Source organism: Cervus canadensis, chromosome 8 (assembly GCF_019320065.1).
Source record: "Cervus canadensis isolate Bull #8, Minnesota chromosome 8, ASM1932006v1, whole genome shotgun sequence".
NCBI lineage: Eukaryota > Metazoa > Chordata > Mammalia > Artiodactyla > Cervidae > Cervus > Cervus canadensis.
In genome coordinates, this window is record NC_057393.1 from 27259570 (window position 1) to 27282260 (window position 22691).

Here is a 22691-nt window from a genome sequence, read left to right on the forward strand (position 1 = left end):
ACCGACTCAATGGACATGAGTTTGGATGAACTCCGGGAGTTGGTGATGAACAGGGAAGCCTGGCATGCTGTGGTTCGTGGGGTTGCAAAGAGTCGGACACGACTGAGCGACTAAACTGATACTGAACTGATGAAGGTTCCTTGGTCATCAGGTATTTTTGGTTCATTTTGGTGTTTGTTTTTGTTTGGGGGGGTTATCTGTGTGGCATGTGGGATCTTAGTTCCCTGACCAGGAATCGAACCCAGGCCTCCTGCAGTGGTAGCACAGTTTTAACCATTGGACCACCAGGAAAGTCCTTCCAACCCTTCAGTTTCTTACGCTGCTTCCCGCACCCACAATTCTCATACTGGTACATCTGAAAAACAAGTTTAGATTTTTTTAAAAAGTCCTGATTCACAGACTTGGCATGCATTTACAAAAATAACATTATCAAAGTTTGGAAGAAATGTTGAGCTTTGGGGGAATATATGACAAAGGTTAAGGATAGATATGGTCTTCTAAATGAGCTGATTAAAAACACAACTGTTTTACCATCATTAAAAGTGTGAGCACAAGTCTGCTTAAGGGAGCTAAGAGGGAAGATGATTACAGGCTCTTAAATGCTAAACACATACTTTTGCAATAAGAGTGCAGAGAAGAGGCTGAGGAGAGGCTGAGGAGAGGCTTGCCAAACCTACAGACATCTCCTGTGCATTTCAGAGAAAACTAGAATAGTCAGGAAACTGTGGCATTCAGCAATTTAGAAGCAAGTTAGAAGTTCATAGCAAAATGTCAGAAAGCACCCCGCAAGACAATTTACAATGTGAAACAAAGCAAGCTCAAATTTACACACAAGTTCAAAAATTCCCTGTGTGAATTTAATGTTCATCCTGGATGTGAATGCGGGGGACGTGGGGGGGATCATATTCTCCATGAAGGAATTCCCTGGCAGTCCAGTGGTTCGGATTCTGCTGTGCTTCACTGCTGAGGGCCCAGGTTCAATCCTTGGTCAGGGAACTAGGATCCCACAGGAGGTGCTGTATGGCCAAAAAGCAAACAAACAAAAATACATTCTCCATGTACACCCAAGTCACAGAGCAATCTAGACACCCAAGCCAAGTAATTTGTCCATAGCAAGTGGGATCCTGCTTCAAGTTTGGAGGCTTTTCAGCTGGCCTACCCTCTCTTTAGTGAGGGGCCTGCTAATACAAACTTGACCTTCAGGAGCTTCCCAGTCTGTCTGTCTGGATGAATCGAGGGCAGGGGCAGCACTTACTTCTCAGGATCTTTTTTTAAAAATCTGGCAGAAAAAAATAAAACAAAACCCTGAATTCTGAACATGTTTCATCTCTACAAAGAGCTACAAAAGGCTCAAGACTGCTTACTGGTTGCTACGGATGTCTAATCCTAGGAAGGCTCTGACTCTGACCTTCCACACCTCCTTAGGTAAAGCAGAACCTCCTAGCAGATACCCTCCCTAACTAACCCTCTCTTGCCAGAATCCATCACTGGGTCCTCCAGGGGTAAGGTGCCTGTTCAGTTCTCTCATCTGCCAGGAATATGCTCCCCTGTCTGCAGGTTCAGAGACAGGAAGGCACTGTATCCAGACCTAGAAGTCTTTTCAAGTTTGATTTTAAAGATAGCAAGTAGAACACCAAATGGCTCTCTGTGCATTTGATTTCTCAACATAAAGCTCCAGTTTTATAGAGAAACTTTTTCCCCCAGAAAAAATGCCTAGTTGTAGAAAAATATTCAAAATGACATTTTAATCTCACCGAAGCACTGGGTCTTTTGAGGAAAATTAGGAACTGGGTGATGCTGGTGTTGTCCAAACTTTCCCTCCAATCAAATCCGCTCCCCCTGAAGCAACGCTGTCCACTTGTTTAAAGACACAGAACTCTTTTAGCTCAAATGAGAACTCTTCACAACAGAGGACAAACAAAATAAAATAAGCAATGCAGTTTACCTTCTCTAGAGGGCTTTTCAGGCTTTTTGTTTCAGGCTTTCCTGTTTCCCTCCTTTTCTAGATACTTTCTGGAGATAGTCACTGGGGTAAAAGAGAAGGGAAAACATGACTTTTTGATAGAGTTGTGAGAAAATCTTGCTCCTTTGAGAAGGACCCAAGCTCCTCAGGAGAGAATCCCTGCCAATGGTGGGTGGCCCCCTGCCACTTAAAATTCTGCTGCCTCCTCCCTCCCTCACTGCCCTCCTCCTGGCCCCGCCCCCATGGTGCATTGGACGGCACCCCACCTACTACCCTTCTCCCAGGGAGCTTGTGCCTCCTAAACCTCCCGTGGTATCCTTCTGCTCTAAATCCACTATTTGCCCTGCCCCCTGTTCTCCAGACTGCCAGGCCCTACAACTGTGGGACTTTCTAGAATCTTCTAGCATGTTCTTTCTGACTTCTGTATCACCTCAGTTCCAATCTCCAGCTTAGTCTTGGACAAAGTTGTAAGAGATGTTCTGTGCGCCACTATTCTTATCATTGTGACCAAAACATTCAACCCAGGTTGCAATTTTAGGTTTTAAAATCTTGCTCCCTGTGAATACTGCCCATTCAAAAATCTAAACATAAAAACCACACTTGGGGAGTGAGGAAGATGTGGGAAGTAAGGCAGATTCTGACAGGAGGAAGGTAACTAGAAATGAGACCACAGGACCACAGGAAAAAGAACAGATCCTAAGAGTCTAATTCTGAGCCCTGGATCTGATACCCAAGCTCTAATCTTTGATTATGCCTTAAAATACTAGTTTTCCCATATCAACTGAGTTCATTCGTGTGGTCTTTTTTCCAAATCATTTGAAGTTGCAGCAAAAACTCTACTCCAGTAATTAGTCAAATCTCCACGTATAGACAAATAATATGCCAGGCATCAGTGGGGAAAAATTCTGCTCCTATTTTTAGTTCCTCTGAGATACTTGTTTTATTTGAAACACCACTACACTGAAGATTTAACTTACTTCTTCCCATTTATTAATACCACATCTCAATTCTCTGCTTCTTCTTTAAACTTTAAGTGTATGTCTTATTTCTCACCCTGTTTCTTTTTTTCTCTTTCATTGATTTTTTCCCTCATTCAATTCAGAGAGATTGCATTTCTAAATAAGCACTAGGCATTGGACCTAGAGGTTACCCCAAAAAGCTTACTGGTAAGGACATCAGGAAACATGTACTAAATAACTACATAATGCAGGGTAGAATATCGAATGTCTTAAAAAGAAATACAAATAAAACGGAGGAACTGAGGGGAGCTTCACGGTCAGTCAAGGAAGTTCATGTGTCAGTCGCTCAGTCCATGTCCGACTCTTAGCAACCCCATGGAACCTGCCATGCTCCTCTATCCATGGAATTCTCCAGGCAAGAATACTGGAGTAGGTTCCCATGCCCTACTCGAGGGGATCTTCCTGACCCAGGGATCGAACCCATGTCTCTTACATCTCCTGCACTGGCAGGTGGGTTTTTTTACCACTAGCACCACCTGGAAAGCCTCGTAATAAACATCATAAAGATGTATAAATGTATAGTAGCTGACCACATAATTTATTGTTTAAAACAGAACCTGTTTTAGAGTAAAAAAATAAAGGTACTATTAATAACTAACCTAGTTTGAGGCTTAACTGGGACAGTCCCAGGCAAAGATTATGTTGACTTTGTAATCTTTAATAATGGTAACAGGAACCACCCCCTCATTGAGAAAACTCCTATCTATCCCTTCTGGATCACACATGTTCTTTACCCTACATAGTGATCCTTGTGTGTGTGTGTTAGTCGCTCAGTCGTCTCCAACTCTTTGCACCCTCATGGTCTGTCCATGGAATTCTCTAGGCAAGAATACTGGAGTGGGTTGCCATTTCCTTCTCTAGGGGAATCTTCCCAACCCAGGGATTGAACCTGGGTCTCCTGCATTGCAGCCAGATTCTTTAGCATTTACGCAGGCAGACTGCTTACAGTCTGCACTACTATAGTGATGCTTGCTTTTGTACTAATCATTTACCGTCTTAATTCTGTATTTTAAAATTTTGGGATCACCTAAACGAGAGCAAGGACAGACCTTCTGAAGTGGTGGTGCCAGTCAGAGGAGCCGAGTGTAGCCTTGATTCTAACATTTCTTAGACTGCACTCCCACTGAGAAAGTCATTTAAATACCTGCAGCCTCAGTCTTCTCCTCTGTAAAACTAGAAAAATCAGCATTATGAGGGAGATGTAAGGGAGTTCTTTTCAGAAGAGAAACAACTTGGGATATTTGGCATGCTTTATATGCACACAAAGCAGTGAATTTTCCTCCTCCCCAGGAAAAATCACCATTTGTGAAGGGCTGCCTCAGTGGGGTCCTGTTACATTATTGAAAAGCAGAAATAAGAACACCTCCTTTACAACATTTCCCTAGTTAGATCCAACTGAAAGGAATAATAAGGTTAATAAGAAAAAGAAAAGAAAGACAGTTAATAAAAGATTAACTATTAAGCCTAGAAGCCACACAAATCCTTCTGTGTGCACTGTGCAAAACCTCTCCTCCTGAGCAACTTGACATTTTGAGGCTTTGCTTTCCTGGGGATGCTCATTTCATATTCACAGAGACACTGATGTGATGGAAGCTTGTTAACTTGGAACAGAGAATAAACCATCCAGGTCACCTCACCTGACACAATCAGGCTCCGAGTTATATGTCAAATTACCATAAGCAGCTCCAGCGCTCTTCGGTTCCCTCCTGTGAGCACCCCTGCCCAGCTCCATGTGCCCTTCTTAGCTTCTGCTTGTAATGAATTAAATATATAAGTCAGAGTCATAGATTAAGCCAGAGGCCAGCCATCATTTGAATTATAATGGGGGACATACCCAGACTTTTAATTATCATGAAACTGTGCTAAATTCCAGTCCTAAAATGGGACCCTTTGCCTACAGGGGTCAGCAAAGTTGACTGGGTAGGGACGATGCCTAAAGGGACATGCCCTGTGTAACAGGGAAGCCAGCATTCACTGCAGCCATGGCAGCTGTGCAGAAATGCAGGGTCAGGTTGCCAATTTTTCAAGAGAAGTCAGAAATTCACATTTTATGGAAAACCTTCTGATTTATAAATGTGGGCAACTAGTTAAATTGTTTAAAACTCTGTGACTTCCCCAGAATCTAGACCCATTAAGTCTGTTTCTGAGATGGAAGGGAACTTATGCAGAGTTCAAAATCTCATTTTACAGCTGAGCAAAGTGAATCCCAAAATGGACAAATGATTTTCCAAGGGGAAAGTGACAAATTCAGCAGCAGAACCAGAATTAGAAAGAAGACCTGTTTTCTGTCTCCTGCATCCCTTTTCCTTCCATGAATGAGGTTAATGGCTTCAGGCAAAGTGAGCAGACCCAGGTCTGGCTTACAGAGCACCCAGTACATCATCCATTTGCCATTCTACTTACTCTCTCTGGGGTAAGTGTATATATACACTTCTGGACAGTGCATAGGAAGCATTCTCTGCTGTTATATGAGGCAAGAAGTAGAATGCTTCTGTCCCCAATTGATTTTCCCCTCACCTGGAGCCTGTCACTATGGTAGGGCTCAGCGTCATGAAAGGACGGGCTAGCACACCCGTGCCTGTTGGGGAAGGGGACTGGGATGGTCGACAGTCCAAGACAAGCAAGGCTCACTCAGCAGGAGAAAATGAAGAACAAAACTTACGTTCACATAACACTCCCACTAACCTCAGTGGGAGCTGTGCTTACGGGAACTGCAGGGTCAGCAGTTGAATAGAAACTGGAATGAAGCAGGAAAGCTCAAGTCACAGGTCATTATTAGGACTGTCTAATTCCAGCTTCCTATTTACAAAAGAGTTCACTATCTAGGGAGATCTCCCTCTGCTGACTCTTAGGGCAGGGTCTACAAAAGAACCCTGGTTTAGATCCAAATGGTGGTGTGTGTACAGTTGAAGAAACTTGGCAAATCAGAGAAGTGAGGACAGATGCCAACAAAGTTTAGAAAATATGCCTAGTTGGTTTCGTCCTGTTGGCCCCCAAGGTGCATAATATTCCAGTGTGAGGAATCGGAGCCTGGGATGGTGCCTGGTAAACAGCAGGTACTTAATTAATATTAGTGGCCAAACAAAAGTGTAGACTGAAAGAAAAATGCAGAGTTCAGCTGAGTTTTAGTCAGGGTCTTACTAAAGACTCTAGCTTGGGAATCATCCTCTCCATAGCTCTGGGGGGGACTGCTCCAAAGAGACGGGGGAGAGGTCAGTATAAAGATGACTTTGACTAGGGAATTGGTGCAGTAAAGCATGCATCTCTGTAAAAGGTTACTGTTAATCCAGAGGAACAGATATCTCTGTTAATGATTTTAGTGCTTTTCTATGTATGTGAAGATACAAGAATCTGGGTTCATAAAAATTTTTCTTGAGATCTACGTAACTGTCTAAGGGAACTGTTTTGCCAAAATATAGAGTGCTTCATCCTGTTTTGCATCCTTAATTCTTTCCAGGGTGTACTTTCATCAGTGACTGAAGTAGCTGAAGACTTGATCCTTGCAGAACCTGATAGCGAGCAACATTCTTTGACTTACAAAAAGAAAAAAAAAAGACAGGTTCACATTTCTTGCTGGACTCATGTAATAGGCCTCTCAACCTAGTAGGACAGAACTAGTCACTACGTTGGCTGTTTCTTGGGAGCCATCGAAGAAAGGCCAAGAATCAATAGGAGGAGAGGGTTCTGCTGCTGTCCTGGCACAAAGTCATGACCTTTAAAACTGTGTGTGGATCAAGGCGGGGTGGGAGTAGGGGGCCAGTGCTGGCTGTGGCTGGGCCTCCTCCAGTAGGTAAACGGAAGCCTCTGCAAACTTCCATAACTTGTAAATAAATCCTCCTCTGTGATAATGAAGGACTGAAAATACTGTATTTGATACAATAATCAATTAAGGAAAAATCTGCTCCTTAAATTTTTAAGTCCAGTATCTTTTGAAAAGGGTTTGCAGTGAGGGAAGAATGTTTCTGTGGCTCTACTGTCAGTAAATATGTTAAAATGTATTGAATGATTGCAGATGGCTAACAAGTCTTCTTTTTTTTTTTTAATGGGGGTGGGTAAATGGGTCATTGCTACAATTCTTTAAACCATTCTGTATGTTTGAAAATGGTTACAATAAAATATTGGAAGTAAAGCTGCCCACAGTCAAAAGACCTGCCGGGAGCTTCACAAACCATGTTCTGGCAGCAAAAGGAGCACTTGTCCTGACATCACATGCTCGCAGCAACCATGTGGATCTAAACATGTGCTCTCTCAAAGAACTTCATACAAATCAATAAACAAAGGCATGGAGATGTTAAATGATTTTCTCAAGGCCAAAATGCTAAATGACAAAGTTGAGAGGGAAAAAAACTAAAGCGTCTGGCATCAACTTTTGCCCTCAGTTGTCATTCCATACTACCTCTCACTCTCATAAGGGTCAAATATTCCTATTTGTCTATTTCACCTATTTTTTAATATTTACATAACTGTTTATGGCATTTTTCTGGGTAAAACGCATCTAATTTTACATTGTCTAATATATATATCTTCTAGGTTCTAGATCAAATATAATTCTTAACATGCATAAAGTATGTTATTCTTTGGAAAAGAACAATGTGAATTTCTAGCCTAATCTCATTACTCAACCTCTTTTGGAGGAACTAAGAGGTTCAGAATGACAACCAAAAGGTTAATACTTCATCCTCCTAAATTTGTGTTGATGTTATTTAGTTGCTGAGTCATGTCCAACTCTTTTGCGACCCCACAGACTGTAGCCCACCAGGTTCCTCTGTTCGTGGGATTTCCCAGGCAAGAATACTGGAGTGGGTTGCCATTTTCTTCTCCAGGGGATCTTCCCAACCCAGGGATCAAACCCGTGTCTCCTGCATTGGCAGGTAGATTCTTTACTGCTGAGCCACCGGGGAAGCCTGTCCTAAATTTAGAAATGCCTAATAAACCAAATTGACTGTGTGGATCACAATAAACTGTGGAAAATTCTGAAAGAGATGGGAATACTAGACCACCTGAACTGCCTCCTGAGAAATCTGTATGCAGGTCAGGAAGCAACAGTTAGAGCTGGACATGGAACAACAGACTGGTTCCAAATAGGAAAAGGAGTACGTCAAGGCTGTATATTGTCACCCTGCTTATGTAACTTATATGCAGAGTACATCATGAGAAAAACGCTGGGCTGGGAGAAGCACAAGCTGGAATCAAGATTGCCAGGAGAAATATCAATAACCTCAGATATGCTGATGACACCACCCTTATGGCAGAAAATGAAGAAGAACTAAAGAGCCTTTTGATGAAAGTGAAAGAGGAGAGTGAAAAAGTTGGCTGACAGCTCAACATTCAGAAAACTAAGATCATGGCATCCGGTCCCATCACTTCATGGCAAATAGATGGGGAAATAGTGGGAACAGTGACTGACTTTATTTTGGGGGGCTCCAAAATCACTGCAGGTGATGATTGCAGCCATGAAATTAAAAGACACTTACTCCTTGTAAGGAAAGTTATGACCAACCCAGATAGCATAGTAAAAAGCAGACACATCACTTTGTCAACAAAGGTCCGTCTAGTGGACGCTATGGTTTTTCCAGTAGTCATGTATGGATGTGAGAGTTGTACTATAAAGAAAGCTGAGCGCCGAAGAATTGATGCTTTTGAACTGTGGTGTTGGAGAAGACTCTTGAGAGTCCCTTGGACTGCAAGGAGATCCAACCAGTCCATTCTAAAGGAGATCAGTCCAGGGTGTTCATTGGAAGGACTGACGTTGAAGCTGAAATTCCAATACTTCGGCCACCTGATGCGAAGAGCTGACTCATTTGAAAAGACCCTGATGTTGGGAAAGATTGAGGGCAGGAGGAGAAGGGGATGACAGAGAATGAGATGGTTGGATGGCATCACCAACTCAATGGACATGAGTTTGGGCAGGCTCCAGGAGTTGGTGTTGGAAAGGGAGGCCTGGCATGCTGCAGTTCATGGGGTTGCAAAGAGTCGGACACGACTGAGCGACTGAACAGAAAAACTGGTGTCAAAGAATAGCTTGGTGTGTATGTGGGGGAAACCCATGCACTGAAATTGGGTACTGAATACTGCATAGTATGTAGTCCTATGTCTGGTTTCTTTCATTTAGCATAGTATTTTGTTCAGCCGTGTTGTTCATGTGTCAGCAACTTGTTCCTTTTAAAGATAAATTTTATTCTATTGTGTGGATAAACTACATTTATTTGCTAGTTGATTGCAGTTGTATTGCTTCTAAGTTTGGGGCTATTAGGAATAATACTCCTATGTACATTTGCATAATTATCTGTGTGGACATATGTTTTCATTTCTCTTGAATAGATACCTAAGAGTGAAATAGTGGGATCATATTTTGTTGTTCAGTCACTCAGACGTGGCCACCTGATGCAGACAGCTGACTCATTTGAAAAGACCCTGATGCTGGGAAAGATTAAGGGCAGGAGGAGAACGGGACGACAGAGGATGAGATGGCTGGATGGCATCACCCACTCAATGGACATGGGTTTGGGCAAACTCTGGGAGTTGGTGATGGCCAGGGAGGCCTGGCGTGCTGCGGTTCATGGGGTCGCAAAGAGTCAGACACGACTGAGTGACTGAACTAAACTGAATAAACCAAATAATCAGAACACCATATCTTTTCATCATTTACTGTTGCAGGACCACCGATCACTTATGAATAGCAAAGTAGGCTTAATCCCAGCTGTACCATTCTAAGTAATACTTTCACTGAAGTAGGTTATAATTGAATAGATATTGAACTCTACAACCAGGAAAGCACTATTTAGAATCAAGGTCACACAGATGCATTGGCCTTGAAATATACCACTAGTCCTTTCCTCAGTTTGTAGTAGTTAGTGTCTGTACCTGAACCCATTCAGAAATCTGAGAGTTTTTCCATTTTGTACAGCTCTATTAAAAGAGGGTTCATGTCTTATAAATTCATTCCAGTGTTTTAGAAGACCTAAAAATTTTCCTGCCTCTAAGAAAAAAACTCTTCAGTCATGCATGTTCCCCCCTTATTCTTTTTGCACTGAACTCAGAGCAACTAGTTGATATTTGCTTGTTAAAATTCTTCATTGCTTGAAGGTTGTTATTTAAAAACTGAACCATCAGCTCCTGATGACCAGGGCCTTGGCTTATATGTGACTTACACGTTCTGCCCCTAACAAAGTCTTCAAGTACAACTGGTCTTCAATTGATCTAAACATTCTTGAAACTTCCCTTAAGGTTTTTAATTTCTAATGATGCAACCATCCTTGAAATCTTCAACCATCCTTGAAGATCGAGGAGAGAAGAATCCCTCAATCTTCTTCTTTAAATATGGAAACTAGGACTAAACCTAATACTTTCCTACAGGTTTAACTAGGGCATTTTATAAAGGAAAAGAAAACCCACCATCTTTACATCTAGTTTGTCTTTTAAAAAGTATCAAACTGTTTTCCTGTTCTGGTTAAGATTTACTGCATATGGTCACCATGTTGTCTTACGTTAGGGTAAACTGAAGTCAAAAAAATTAACACTTGGGAAAAAAAAAATTAACACTTGGGTTTTTCTTTATTCAACTGTACACTGGAGGAAAAAAACTGATATAAAAGACCATTATCTCAAGAGCACTCCTACCAAATTTGATTTGGCAATCTTTTGGCATGATTCGAATGATTTCAGTAGGAGATTTGTTTAATGAGCACACATGGTGAAAAGTCCAAAAGGTTCCATGCAGGTCAGAAGGAAGATGTTTTCCCTGAGACTCGGCCAACTCTCTTTTCTAAAGCCTTCCTTGCCCATGGGCCAAGCTTTCAGACTGCTGCTCAGTTCCATTTCTGGCCACCAGGTGGCACCAAAATCAGGTAAGAGGAACCGGGCATAACAGGTCTTTATGTGATTCTGATATAAACCTTTAATACTTTGTAAAGATAACTCATTTATTTTTACCTAGAAATCAGTGGACTGGTGGGAGGGGGGATTGGGATGGGGAATACATGTAAATCCATGGCTAATTAATGTCAATGTATGACAAAAACCACTACAATATTGTAAAGTAATTAGCCTCCAACTAATAAAAATAAATGAAAAAAAAAAAAAAAAGAAATCAGTGGACTTCTGCCACTTGTTCTTCCTTGTGGTATGGGCTGTGGGAAAGGGTGGGTTAAGACTTGTGTAACTCATTCTTTCACCTCCTGCCCACTGTCTTCTGCTCAGCTGTTGTTCTAGGAGCACTTCTTTGTACTGCAGCAGCCACCAGCGGGGGAACTTCGGGACTCCGCACTGTCAGACCTCCCTGCAAGCTCAAATGGATCTGTGACCACATCCTGTCAAAAGACAAACCAAGACGAAAGGATAAGTTAAAGACGTTTTGACAGACACTAACATTTCAGCTGGACTTAACGCTTATTTCCTACAAGGAGGACAAAATTGTACAGTTCTGTGGGGTCTGGGAGCAGCATCAGTGACTCACTTATCAAGGTGGCTGTCTTTTCCTGAAGTTTCTAATCAAGTTATCACTATTTTCAAGGTAAACTTCATTTAAAGTTTCTGAAAGGTCCTTTTTGGGCCAAAAGAGTTGATTTTGCTTTATTCCATGGGATTCCCGTTTGTTTGTGCCTTTTACCTTTTTGGAACTGAGCTACTGACATGCTGGATCTTCTTCCCTTCCCTTAACTCTAATCTCTAGAAACGTGTGTGCAAGAGAAGAAGGGAAGTCCCAGATACCAGGGCCCTCATTAGCAATCACTGATATTCAGATGTTGAGATTGCCAACCATAACCAGTAAGATTTCAGGGCAGAGTAAGTGGAACGTTCAAAAGATAAGACAGCAGTCTTTATTTTCTCTCCTTTCACCTTCTAATGAGAAACCTCTACCAGCAGTGCCAACAGAGTCAGAGAAAAACCAGGCACAAAGACTGAACATCAAGAATATGCACAAGCCACCTTATTAATGAAAATGAATTCATTAAACATGATCTTACACTCTTATTATTTGTTGGTGAACTGCAACCTACAAGTTACAAACAAGTTATTTGTAACTGCAAACAGAAAGATGTACAAGTAATATCAGTACCACTTCCAAATGTCTGCAACCAGCCCGAAAAGCTCTCAAAACTTGAAGGAAATAGGAGGTGGGACACCCTGACAAGCAGCCCTTTCAGGTACTAACTGTGCTTCTATGAACAGTAGAGATGTGGAGAGCTAGTGCAGCATACTGGTTAAGCATGTCAGCTCCAGAAATAGATGTGGGCTCAGATTTACTCCTTTCTAGCTGTGTGACCTTGAATCAGCAAATTAATCTCTCTGAGCCTGTTTCTTCATTTGTAAAATGAAGAAAAGGAGTATTATGAGGACGAAATAATGAGGTACCTTCAACATACTAACTGTTCGATAAAGATCAGGTCCTCTAGACTACAACCAAAATCACTGTAGATGGTGATTGCGGCCATGAAATTAGAAGACGCTTGCTCCTTAGGAGAAAAGCTCTGACAAACCTAGACAGTGTATTAAAAAGCAGAGACAGCACTTTGCCAACAATGGTCTGTACAGTCCAAGTTATAGTTTTTCCAGTAGTCATGTATGGATGTGAGAGTCGGACCATAAAGAAAGCTGAGCGCTGAAGTATTGATGCTTTCAAATTGTGGTGCTGGAGAAGACTCTTGAGAGTTCCCAGGACAGCAAGGAGATCAAACAAGTCAATCCTAAAAGAAGTCAACCCTGAATATTCATTGGAAGGATGGATGCGGAAGCTGAAGCTCCAATTCTTTGGCCACCTGATTTGAAGAGCCAATTCATGGGGAAAGACCCTGATGCTGGGAAAGACTGAGGACAGGAGGAGAAGGGGGCAAGAGAGGGTGAGATGGCTGGATGGCATCACTGACTCAGTGGACAAGAGTTTGAGCAAACTCCAGGAGATAGTGAAAGACACGGAAGCCTGGTGTGTTGCAATCCATGGGGTGGCAAAGAGTCGGACACAACTCAGTGACTGAACAACAACAACTGTTGTCATGTGATTACTCCCACGACTATTAACTACAGCAAGACAGAACATAGCACACACCCTATCTGCATCACTGTAGATGCTGCAGGGTTTTAATACACTTTGCTTGTCAGGATTAAAAAAGGAGAAGAAGAAAAAAGAAAAATGAGGACTCTCAAAAACAGTCATTATGGAGTCAAATCCCAGTAAGAAGCAGTACTTTCATTCCTCTACTGCACCAACTGATAGGATGACAGAAATACGAGCAATTCCCTACATGCCTCCTGCTTGTGGTTCTCAGGAATCTATCACAAAGGTCTTCCATAAAAAAGATAAGAATGTCCTCCTCCGAGAGCCCAAGGTTGTATTTCTAGGACACACAGCTGTTTCATTCTTCAAATCTTCCTTCAGTGTCAATTAGTCCTATTTCAGAAACATGGAACTGATGGCACAACCTTAGGCTGAAAGAAGTAAGGCGAGAGGGATGGGAGATGGTTCTGATAAACCAGTTCAAACACGTAGAAAGTTGCATTCCTACCAGAGGTCAGGCATCCTCCTGCACATGAGGTACTGGAGAGCTCTGCTGGCAGAAAATTATCTCCTGCAAAAGCAAACACATCTAACTACAGTTTCCCAGCCAGAGTGGGCTGGGGGAAAGATTCTGTTTACTTGTAACTAACCCTTATGGCAGAAAGTGAAGAACTAAAAAGTCTCTTGATGAAAGTGAAAGAGGAGAGTGAAAAAGTTGGCTTAAAGCTTAACATTCAGAAAACTAAGATCATGGCATCTGGTCCCATCACTTCATGGGAAACAGATGGGGAAACAGTGGGAATAGTGGGAATTTATTTTGGGGGGCTCCAAAATCACTGCAGATGGTGATTGCAGCCATGAAATTAAAAGATGCTTACTCCTTGGAAGGAAAGTTATGACCAACCTAGACAGCATAGTAAAAAGCAGAGACATTACTTTGCCAACAAAGGCCCATCTAGTCAAGGCTGTGGTTTTTCCAGTGGTCATGTACGGATATGAGAGTTGGACTGTGAAGAAAGCTGAGCACCGAAGAACTGATGCTTTTGAGTTGTGGTGTTGGAGAAGACTCTTGAGAGTCCGTTGGTCTGCAAGGAGATCCAACCAGTCCATCCTAAAGGAGATCAGTCCTGGGTGTTCATTGGAAGGACTGATGCTGAGGATGAAACTCCAATACTTTGGCCACCTCATGAGAAGAGCTGACTCATTGGAAAAGACCCTGATGCTGGGAGGGATTAGGGGCAGGAGAAGGGGACAACAGAGGATGAGATGGCTGGATGGCATCACTGACTCGATGGACATGGGTTTGAGTGGACTCCGGGAGTTGGTGATGGACAGGGAGGCCTGGCGTGCTGCGATTCACGGGGTCGCAAGGAGTCGGACACGACTGAGCGACTGAACTGAACTGAACTGAATCCTCTGACAGCCTTCAGAACCAGGATTCAGGAAACCAGGTAGAGGAGAATAGAATGATGAAAGTATTTCCAGATTAAACACTGATTTTGACCAGTAAGATTTCGTTATCAGTGAACGACCAAGAATTTCAAAAGGCCAGTAATACATTCATGAAATGCAATGGACTGAAAAGTCAGAATTCAAATTTCTCTACTTTTCCCTCAAAAGCAGAGTGCTCAAGAATCAAATAAAGCAAAATAAATAAATTAAAAAAATCACTTTTTACCTCTAGAGATGGCTTCTACACTTAGCTCAGACTATGCCACCAGGGAATTCCCTAATAAGCTTCACTCTTTAAAGACTGCTTGGGGACTTCCCTGGTGGATAAAAGTCCACCTGCCACCGGGTTTGATCCCTGATCCAGGAAGATCCCACATGCCTCGGAGCAAGTATGCCCACGCACCACAACTACTCAGCCCACACCCTAGAGCCTGGGAGCTACAACTACTGACGCCCATGGACCCCACAGCCTGTGCTCCACAAGGGAAGACCGTGCACCAAACCAGAGAGTAGCCCCCCTCGCCGCAACTAGAGAAAGCCTGTGCGGAGCAACAAAGACCCAGCGTGGCCAAATCAACAAAGGCTGCCTGGGAATTCCCTGGCAGTCCAGCGGTAAGGACTCAGTGCTCACTGCTGGAGCCCGGGGTTCAATTTCTGGTTAGGGAACTAAGACCCCACAAGCACTGTGGGAAGAAAAAAAAAAAGACTGTGAGGTAACAAAAGGTGGAGGAAAAGGCACAAGAGTTACTTGTGTATCAATGTTTGCTCCATGCCTCTAATATTTCTATAAAATATAAAGAGCAGAAAAGTAAAATTCTTGAAGATTATAGAAATTCTGAGCCAGGAGAAAGGGCACATGAGAGAATGATGAAAGAATCCTGCAAAGAGGGTCAGAATTCAAACACACAGAACACAGTTCCAAGATACCAAGAATCTTCAGTTCAGTCGCTCAGTTGTGTCCAACTCTTTGCCACCCCATGAACCACAGCACGCCAGGCCTCCCAGTCCATCACCAACTCCCGGAGTCCACTCAAACCCATGTCCATTGAGTCAGTGATGCCATCCTGCCATCTCATCCTCTGTCGTCCCCTTCTCCTCCTGCCCCCAATCCCTCCCAGCATCAGGGTCTTTTCCAATGAGTCAGCTCTTCGCATCAGATGGTCAAAGTATTGGAGTTTCAGCTTCAATATCAGTCCTTCCAATGAACACCCAGGACTGATCTCCTTTAGGATGGACTGGTTGGATCTTAGTCTTTAGTTGGACTAAGAATCTTAGCAAATACAAATCCATAACCACCTCTGTTTCTTGAGTATGTTATTACTTGCCAGGCATTGCCTAACATTTACATGTGTCATTCCATTTGACTTTCACAATCTGAGGGGAAAAGGGATTATTATCTTGCCATTAAACATGAGGAAACCGAGGGTTTGAGGAGTTTAGGTAAGGAATCCAAGATTACACATAAGCGGCAGAGCCAAGATATGTACTTAGTCTGTCTGTGTACATACACCCCACCATCCTGACCCAGAAAGAGCAGTAGTTTATTTTGCTGGGCAGGAGTTTAGTGAAGGTTAGAAGTTCTGTCAGACAAAAAAGACTTGAAACCCATCACTAAGCCTGTTCTAAATAATAGAAAATTATAAACTAACAAATGGATTAATAATTATGAGAGCATGAATGGGGGAAAGGTAAAAATAAATAAGAGAAAGATGCCACTATCTGTTATCGCTCCCTATCCACCTTCTTCATAAGGAGGCTGTGAGAGATGACTGGAGATAAGTTGTGATAAAATGCTTTTAAAAATGCTACACCAATAGAATAATTTTAAAATAAGAATCTAAGATATTTTTAGAAAATATTCATTTCAGAATATGCTGGAATACTAGCTCAAACACCACACTAATGAAGATGGCTACAATCAAAAGAGAAAATAACAACTGTTGGCAAGGATGCAGAGAAACGGGAACCCTTGCACATTGCTGGTAGGATTGTAAAATGGTGTAGCCACTGTAGGACACAGTTTGGTGACTTCAAAAAGTTAAGTGGAGAATTACCATATGGCCCAACAATTCCACTCCTAGATACAGACCCAAAAGGATTCAAAACAACCACTCAAACAAGTACGTGAGGCACATATACATGCACAGTCACAGCAACATTACTCACAACAGCCAAAAAGTGGAAACAACCTAAACGTCTATCAACTGATGAATGGATTAAAAAGAAAAAAGTGTGGTATAGCCATATAAGTGACTATTATTCAGCTATGAAAAGGAATGAAATACTGCTATATGAATAAACCCTGAAAACATTATATTAAGTAAAAGAAGCCAGACAAAGGTCACAAAGTATTGTATGATTCCACTTATACGAAATGTCCAAAAAAAGCAAATCCAGAGACAAGAAAACAGATTAGTTACTGCCAGGAATGGGGGAGAGGAGGATTGGGGATTAGTGCCTAATGGGAATAGGATTTATTTTGGGGAGGATGAAAGCTTTCTGGCACTAGACAGTGGTAATGGTTGCACAACTTTATAAACAGACTAAAAGCTTCTAAATTATATAGATTAAAATGGTTTTAAAAAATGGTTAAAATAGTGAATTTTATGTTACACAAATTTTACCTCAAGTTTTAAAAAGCACTAAAAGAAAACAAGTAAATTTATAATGTTCACACAGAGCAGATCTTTCTAACGGTAACACCAGAGCCAGAAACCATAAAGGAAAAGACTACATAAAAACTAAAAACATCTATTCAGGAGAAAAAGCAAATAAAAAGGGGAATTCCCCTGTGGTCCATTTCTTAAGACTCTATGCTTCCACTGCAAGGGGCATTGGTTCAATCCCTGCCCAGGGAATGAAGGTCCAACATGCCATGTGGCACAATTTAAAAAAAAAGGAAATGAAAAGATAAATGAGAAAAAATTTGCAACATAATAATAAACAAAGTCTTACAGAACAATTTAAAAAATCACTCTAGGAGAAGGAAATGGCAACCCACTCCATTATTCTTGCCTGGAGAATCCCATGGGCAGAGGAGCCAGGAAGGCTACAGTCCAAGGGGTCTTAAAGAATCAGACACGTCTGAGCCACTTTCACTTCCACTTCACAGAATGATTTTCAAGTCAAAACTCACTGTCATAATAAAGTTCTCTTTAAACATAAAAAAAAAAAAAAATCACTCTAATAGAAAAAAGTTAAGGGATTACATAGGAGGTTCACAATAGATGAAATGTAAATGGTCAGTAAACATAACCAAAAAGTTCAGTGTATGTAAAAAAACAAATTATATTCTGCTTATCAGATAAACAAAGATTTTTTAAAAGTTGTTGTCCAGTCACTCATTCATGTCTGACTCCTTGTGATCCCATGAACTGCAGCATGCCAGGCTTCCCTGTCCTTCACTATCTCCTGGAGTTTGCTCAAACTCATGTCCATTGAGTCAATGATGCCATCCAACCATCATCTTTTTTAAAAAGTAATACTCGTATTAGTAAGAATACAGGGAAAAGGTATTCTCATACATTGCAGGTAGGTATGTAGGCTGTCATCTTTCTGACTATTCATGTTAAAAGGTCTGTTGTTGCTGTCTTGTCACTAAGTTGTGTCCAATTCCTTGCGACCCCATGGACTGTAGCCCTCCAGGCTCCTCTGTCAGTGGGATTCCCCAGGCAAGAATACTGGAGTGGGTTGCCATTTCCTTCTCCAGGGGATCTTCCTGACCAAGGGATCGAACCCACATCTCTTGTATCTCCTGCATTGGCAGTGGATTCTTTACCGCTGAGCCACCACAGAAGCCCACATTAAAAGGTGTATGTATATATGTATACTTTGCATAATTTTTCCCAAGGTAGCTCTTGATCTTTTTTGTATCTGTACCTCTTTGGAAACCTGATGAAAGTAACAGACTCTTTCCCAAGAAAATACACATACAATTTTAAGGGGTTCATGGATGCTTTAAAGTCCATTGATGGATGTACCAAGTCAGCATTGGAAAAATGAAGTTATGAAGTTAAATCATTTTATAGGTACAAAAATACTAGAAATAAGTTATGGTGGCCAACTAAAAGAGTAATGATTTGTTTCTTTAGCAGTCTGTGGTGATCATAACAATTTTTTAAATGGTTCTGTTTGATTTTAGAGAATTAAAAGCCAAGCCAACCTTTACTTCTAAAGCAGTATAGCCTCCACATGTTGGCAACTTCTCTCCATCTGGTCTGATTAGAAAATCTTGGGCAAATCGTGAATTCTTCAAGATAGACGCTGTTTCTTCATCTACTTCAACAGCTTCATCTTTCTGAAGGGAAGCATGAAAGACTTTCTTAGAGATGCCACTTTTGTCTCAATAGGAGAAAAATACCCTGAAGGGTTTTTCTATCTACTACTATCAAGATAAAAGACTACACCTTTTGACATAGTCTTTTCTCACGTTCAGACCCTGCTGCTAGTAGCTTCCTGCTTATTTCTCCATGCAATTGACCAGTATCATTATCAGTTTTCCTTTCGTGGCAACACCAAAAAAAAAGACACTCATCACTCCAGCGTCTAGTTTCTGCTCAGAAGCAAATGTAGAAAACCACTGCTCTCTGAGTTTCACCTTATTTGTTGCTAAAATGAGGTCTTTGGACTAATGGCTTTTATGGTGTGTTTCCTTGAGTCCCAGTGTGCCTGGGAGGTGCGTAAAGGGTCCACGCCTTGGGAACCAGGAGTTAACACAGGAGATTCTGAGCTGTCCAATCTCTGCTCCTGTCCGATAAATTCTGCTTGTATCCCTTCAGATACTGGGGTTACATAAGGCAAGGACCTACACATAGTAAGTATTGGTCTTTTAAATAAAATTTTGGGCTTCCCTGATAGCTCAGTTGGTAAATAATCTGCCTTTTTCTGGAAAAAAAATAATAATAATAATTCTGGGGGCAGGTAGAGGGTGGGCAGATCGGCTGATGGGGGTCAAAAGATACAAACTCTCAGTTATAAAATAAATAACTGATGAGGCTGTAATGTATAGCATAGTGACTGTAGTTAATGATACTGTTTTATATATCTGAGAGTAGCTGAGAAAGATACCGAAATTTCTCATCATAAGAAAAAAAAAAATTTGTAACTACGTATGGTAATGGACATTAACTATAGACTTACCGGATGATCATTCTGCAATATATACAAATATTAAATCACTATGTTTTATACCTAAAGTTAATATAATGTTATGTGCCAACTATGTCTCAATAAAAAATAATTCTGCCATTAGAAATCTTTTTTGAAAGCCACTAGACCAGAGTGATGATTTTACTGATTCTGTGAATCTACTCAGCAGGCAAGTGGCAGTATATCAGTGAAAAAGCATTAATGGCTCTCTGGCACCAGGAGTATTTAAGAAATCTGAAAATGCTATCTAGACCAAAATATCAGAGTAGGGAAACAGTTAAGTTCTTCCACCTTTGGAACAAATAATGACTGTATCTTCTATTTACTGAGTTCCCAGTACCAATGTTTTACTACATTATTGCTAATCTTTATAGAAATTCTGCCACATAGTATTATTATTATCCCTACTTTTACAGTGGAGCAAACTGTGTCTCAAAACAATTTTGGTGGCATATTCAAGTTTACTCAAGTAGTAAGTAAATAACAGAGCTAGAATTTGAAACCAGCTATCTAGTTCCAAAGCCTGTACTTACCTGTTTTGAGAAAACAAAGCCTACTCTAAAAAGAGTAGTAGAAATATCAGTGTTATCATTAAATACTGCTGCTGCTGCTGCTGAGTCACTTCAGTCGTGTCCGACTCTGTGTGACCCCATAGACAGCAGCCCACCAGGCTCCTCTGTCCCTGGGATTCTCCAGGCAAGAACACTGGAGTGGGTTGCCATTTCCTTCTCCAATCATTAAATACTAACAATTCCTTAATCCCAAAATACAATTAAACAACTGAAATACAGTTGCTCAGTACTCTCACAGTTTTCCATCTTTATAATACCATTAATCTGATGTATGAATGACGTTTCTCATAGAAAAGTTTTTAAAGGGTCATCATGATATTTGGTTATGTAGGAGAACATTCTATTCTTAGGAGATGTATGCTGAAATATTTAAAGGTAAAATGTCATGATATCTGCAACTTACATTTTAATGGTCTAGCAAATATATATTTATATACATACATATGTATGTATATATTTGTTGTTGTTTAGTCACTAAGTTGTGTCTGACTCTTTTTCAACCCCATGGGCTGTAGCCTGCCAGGCTCCTCTGTCCATGGGATTTCCCAGGCAAGAATACTAGAGTCAGTTGGCATTTTCTTCTCCAGGGGATCTTCTTGACCCAGGGCTTGAACCTGGGCCTCCTACAATGCAGGCAGATTCTTACCACTTAGTCACCAGGGAAGCCCACAAGTTTGTGTGTGTGTTTGCTTGTGTGTATATAGATAGACACACAGACACGTACACATATACCAAGACCAGAAAAGTGAGAAGCAATGCAAGATTAAGAAAAGGTTTGTGGAGCAAAGGTAAGAAGAGGAAGAATGCTGGAAGTCATGGAAATCTTTATTTACCTTAAATGTGAAATTTGCATCAAATATCAGTTCTTTTTCATGTCCTGTGATTCCTCCATTGTAAATAACTTGGCATTTTTTGGTTGGTCCTGTCTTAGGGAGTTTGAAGAGGCGAAATGTTGCAGAAACAAAACAGCAGTCGCCTAAAAACAGAATATACTCATGGTTCGTCTCCAGCACTGCAGTGGTTATTGGTCTGCTCAAGAGATGAAGACTTAAATATTATAAAGATGGTTTCTTCTTTGCATGCCATCAATCATCTTTCTGGGCACATGACTCTATTTACTGAATAACTTCAAAGTGCTTTATTAAACACCAAACTTTGGGAAGCTGCCATTAAAGAGGAGATAAGATGGAGATTTCCAGATGACACAGTCTCCTTCAGTGAGACTCACTGAGGAGATACTTGCTAATCACCAAATCTGAACCATTCAGGGTGGAGTTATAACAGCCCCTGCTACTGTTTCTTACCGATCACGTTTTCTAGGTCTTTGTTTTGAACTGTAATGAAATTGGCAGTGACCAAACGTGGAGGGCAGAACCCAATTTTTTTGGCAAGGATAAAAAGGTCCTTCCAGTACAAAGCACCACCCAGGCACTCACCTAAAAAAAGAAAAATCACAGATCAACCAATACAACTAGATATTAGGGAGTTATTCTTCTGGTATAATTGATTAGGCTATGGTATTACTTAGAACACCAGTCCTAGAAAAATAGAAGAAGGACCTGAGTGTCCCCCAAGGTCTAGAAAGTCAAGGTTAAGGTTGGATATGCTAGCTAATGGTTCTATCAATCATAATATTCATGCATATATTAGGTCACATTTTGAAAAGCACTATGTTATGTGAGTAAAAAAAAATACAAGAAAAATTACAAAACTGCCTCTTAGTTCCAGATTAACCTTATAACAATCTGCTACTAGAACAGTAATTACTATTAATATTCATAAGGCATTTATAGTTTTTAAGTTCATTACATCAACAAATTAGAAACAACCTAAATCATTACCAATAAAGAAATGGCCAAATAAAATATGGTACAGCTGTACAATATAATTGTATAATACACTTTTAATTATTTTTAAAAATTTTAGGCTTAGGAAATATGCTAAACAAAATTGGAATACTAAAGTCTATATGCAGCATATTCCCAATATTTTTATACTCACCCACAGGAAAAAAAGCAAACCTAAAAGTGTATATACTAAACTATTAAAAGAGTTACATGTTTAGTAGTAATTTTTTCTTTTTGTATTTTCCAACATTTTTTTTGGCCACGCCACTCAGCTTTTGGGATCTCAGTTCCCTGATGGGGGATCAACACTGCACCCATTGCATTGACAGCACAGAGTCTTAACCACTGGATTTCCAAGGAAGTTCCAACAATATCTATTTCTTACTGTATGATAAGAAAAAATTTAACATAATTTATTTTTTTAACATAATTTATTTTAAAAGAACTTTTGATTTCATAGCCAGACTGACCAAACACATGCCATTTATCTCCTCAATGTCCAGAAACTCCATGAAAATGACAGTCAAGGGATCAACAACAGAATAGTGATGAAAATACAGGGAATTAAGGACACATCAACTCTGGAGCAACTGGCGTCATTTCCACACTAGAGCTTTTAAGAGAATTTTTCACACACATTATCCCATTCAATCTTCATGACAGCCCTATGAGGCAGACTGAATTATTACCTACATT

At 40.8% G+C, this 22691-nt stretch overlaps 1 protein-coding gene and 1 long non-coding RNA gene across 12 annotated transcripts in view; one reads left to right on the plus strand and one right to left on the minus strand.

The window, feature by feature from the left end:
* Window positions 1–6525, plus strand: LOC122445957. Its single transcript, XR_006270742.1, has 2 exons — window positions 1–151; window positions 6440–6525. It is a non-coding gene; the product is annotated as an uncharacterized LOC122445957 (long non-coding RNA).
* The window catches only part of AS3MT (arsenite methyltransferase), a 27975-nt gene continuing 5903 nt past the window's right edge, over window positions 620–22691 (minus strand). For 2 of the 11 annotated variants that reach the window (XM_043475544.1, XM_043475546.1), the window contains 4 exons: window positions 21453–21584; window positions 20982–21124; window positions 18591–18725; window positions 10517–11291 (listed from right to left, as the gene is read on the minus strand). In XM_043475544.1, coding sequence (XP_043331479.1) covers window positions 11190–11291; window positions 18591–18725; window positions 20982–21124; window positions 21453–21584 — 512 coding nt within the window. In that variant the 3' untranslated portion in view covers window positions 10517–11189. Of the gene's footprint in view, window positions 1017–1754; window positions 1858–1945; window positions 2027–4031; window positions 4734–5644; window positions 5720–10516; window positions 11292–18590; window positions 18726–20981; window positions 21125–21452; window positions 21585–22691 lie in introns of those variants that run through there. The other 9 variants (XR_006270737.1, XR_006270736.1, XR_006270734.1 and 6 more) reach the window with 9 other exon arrangements.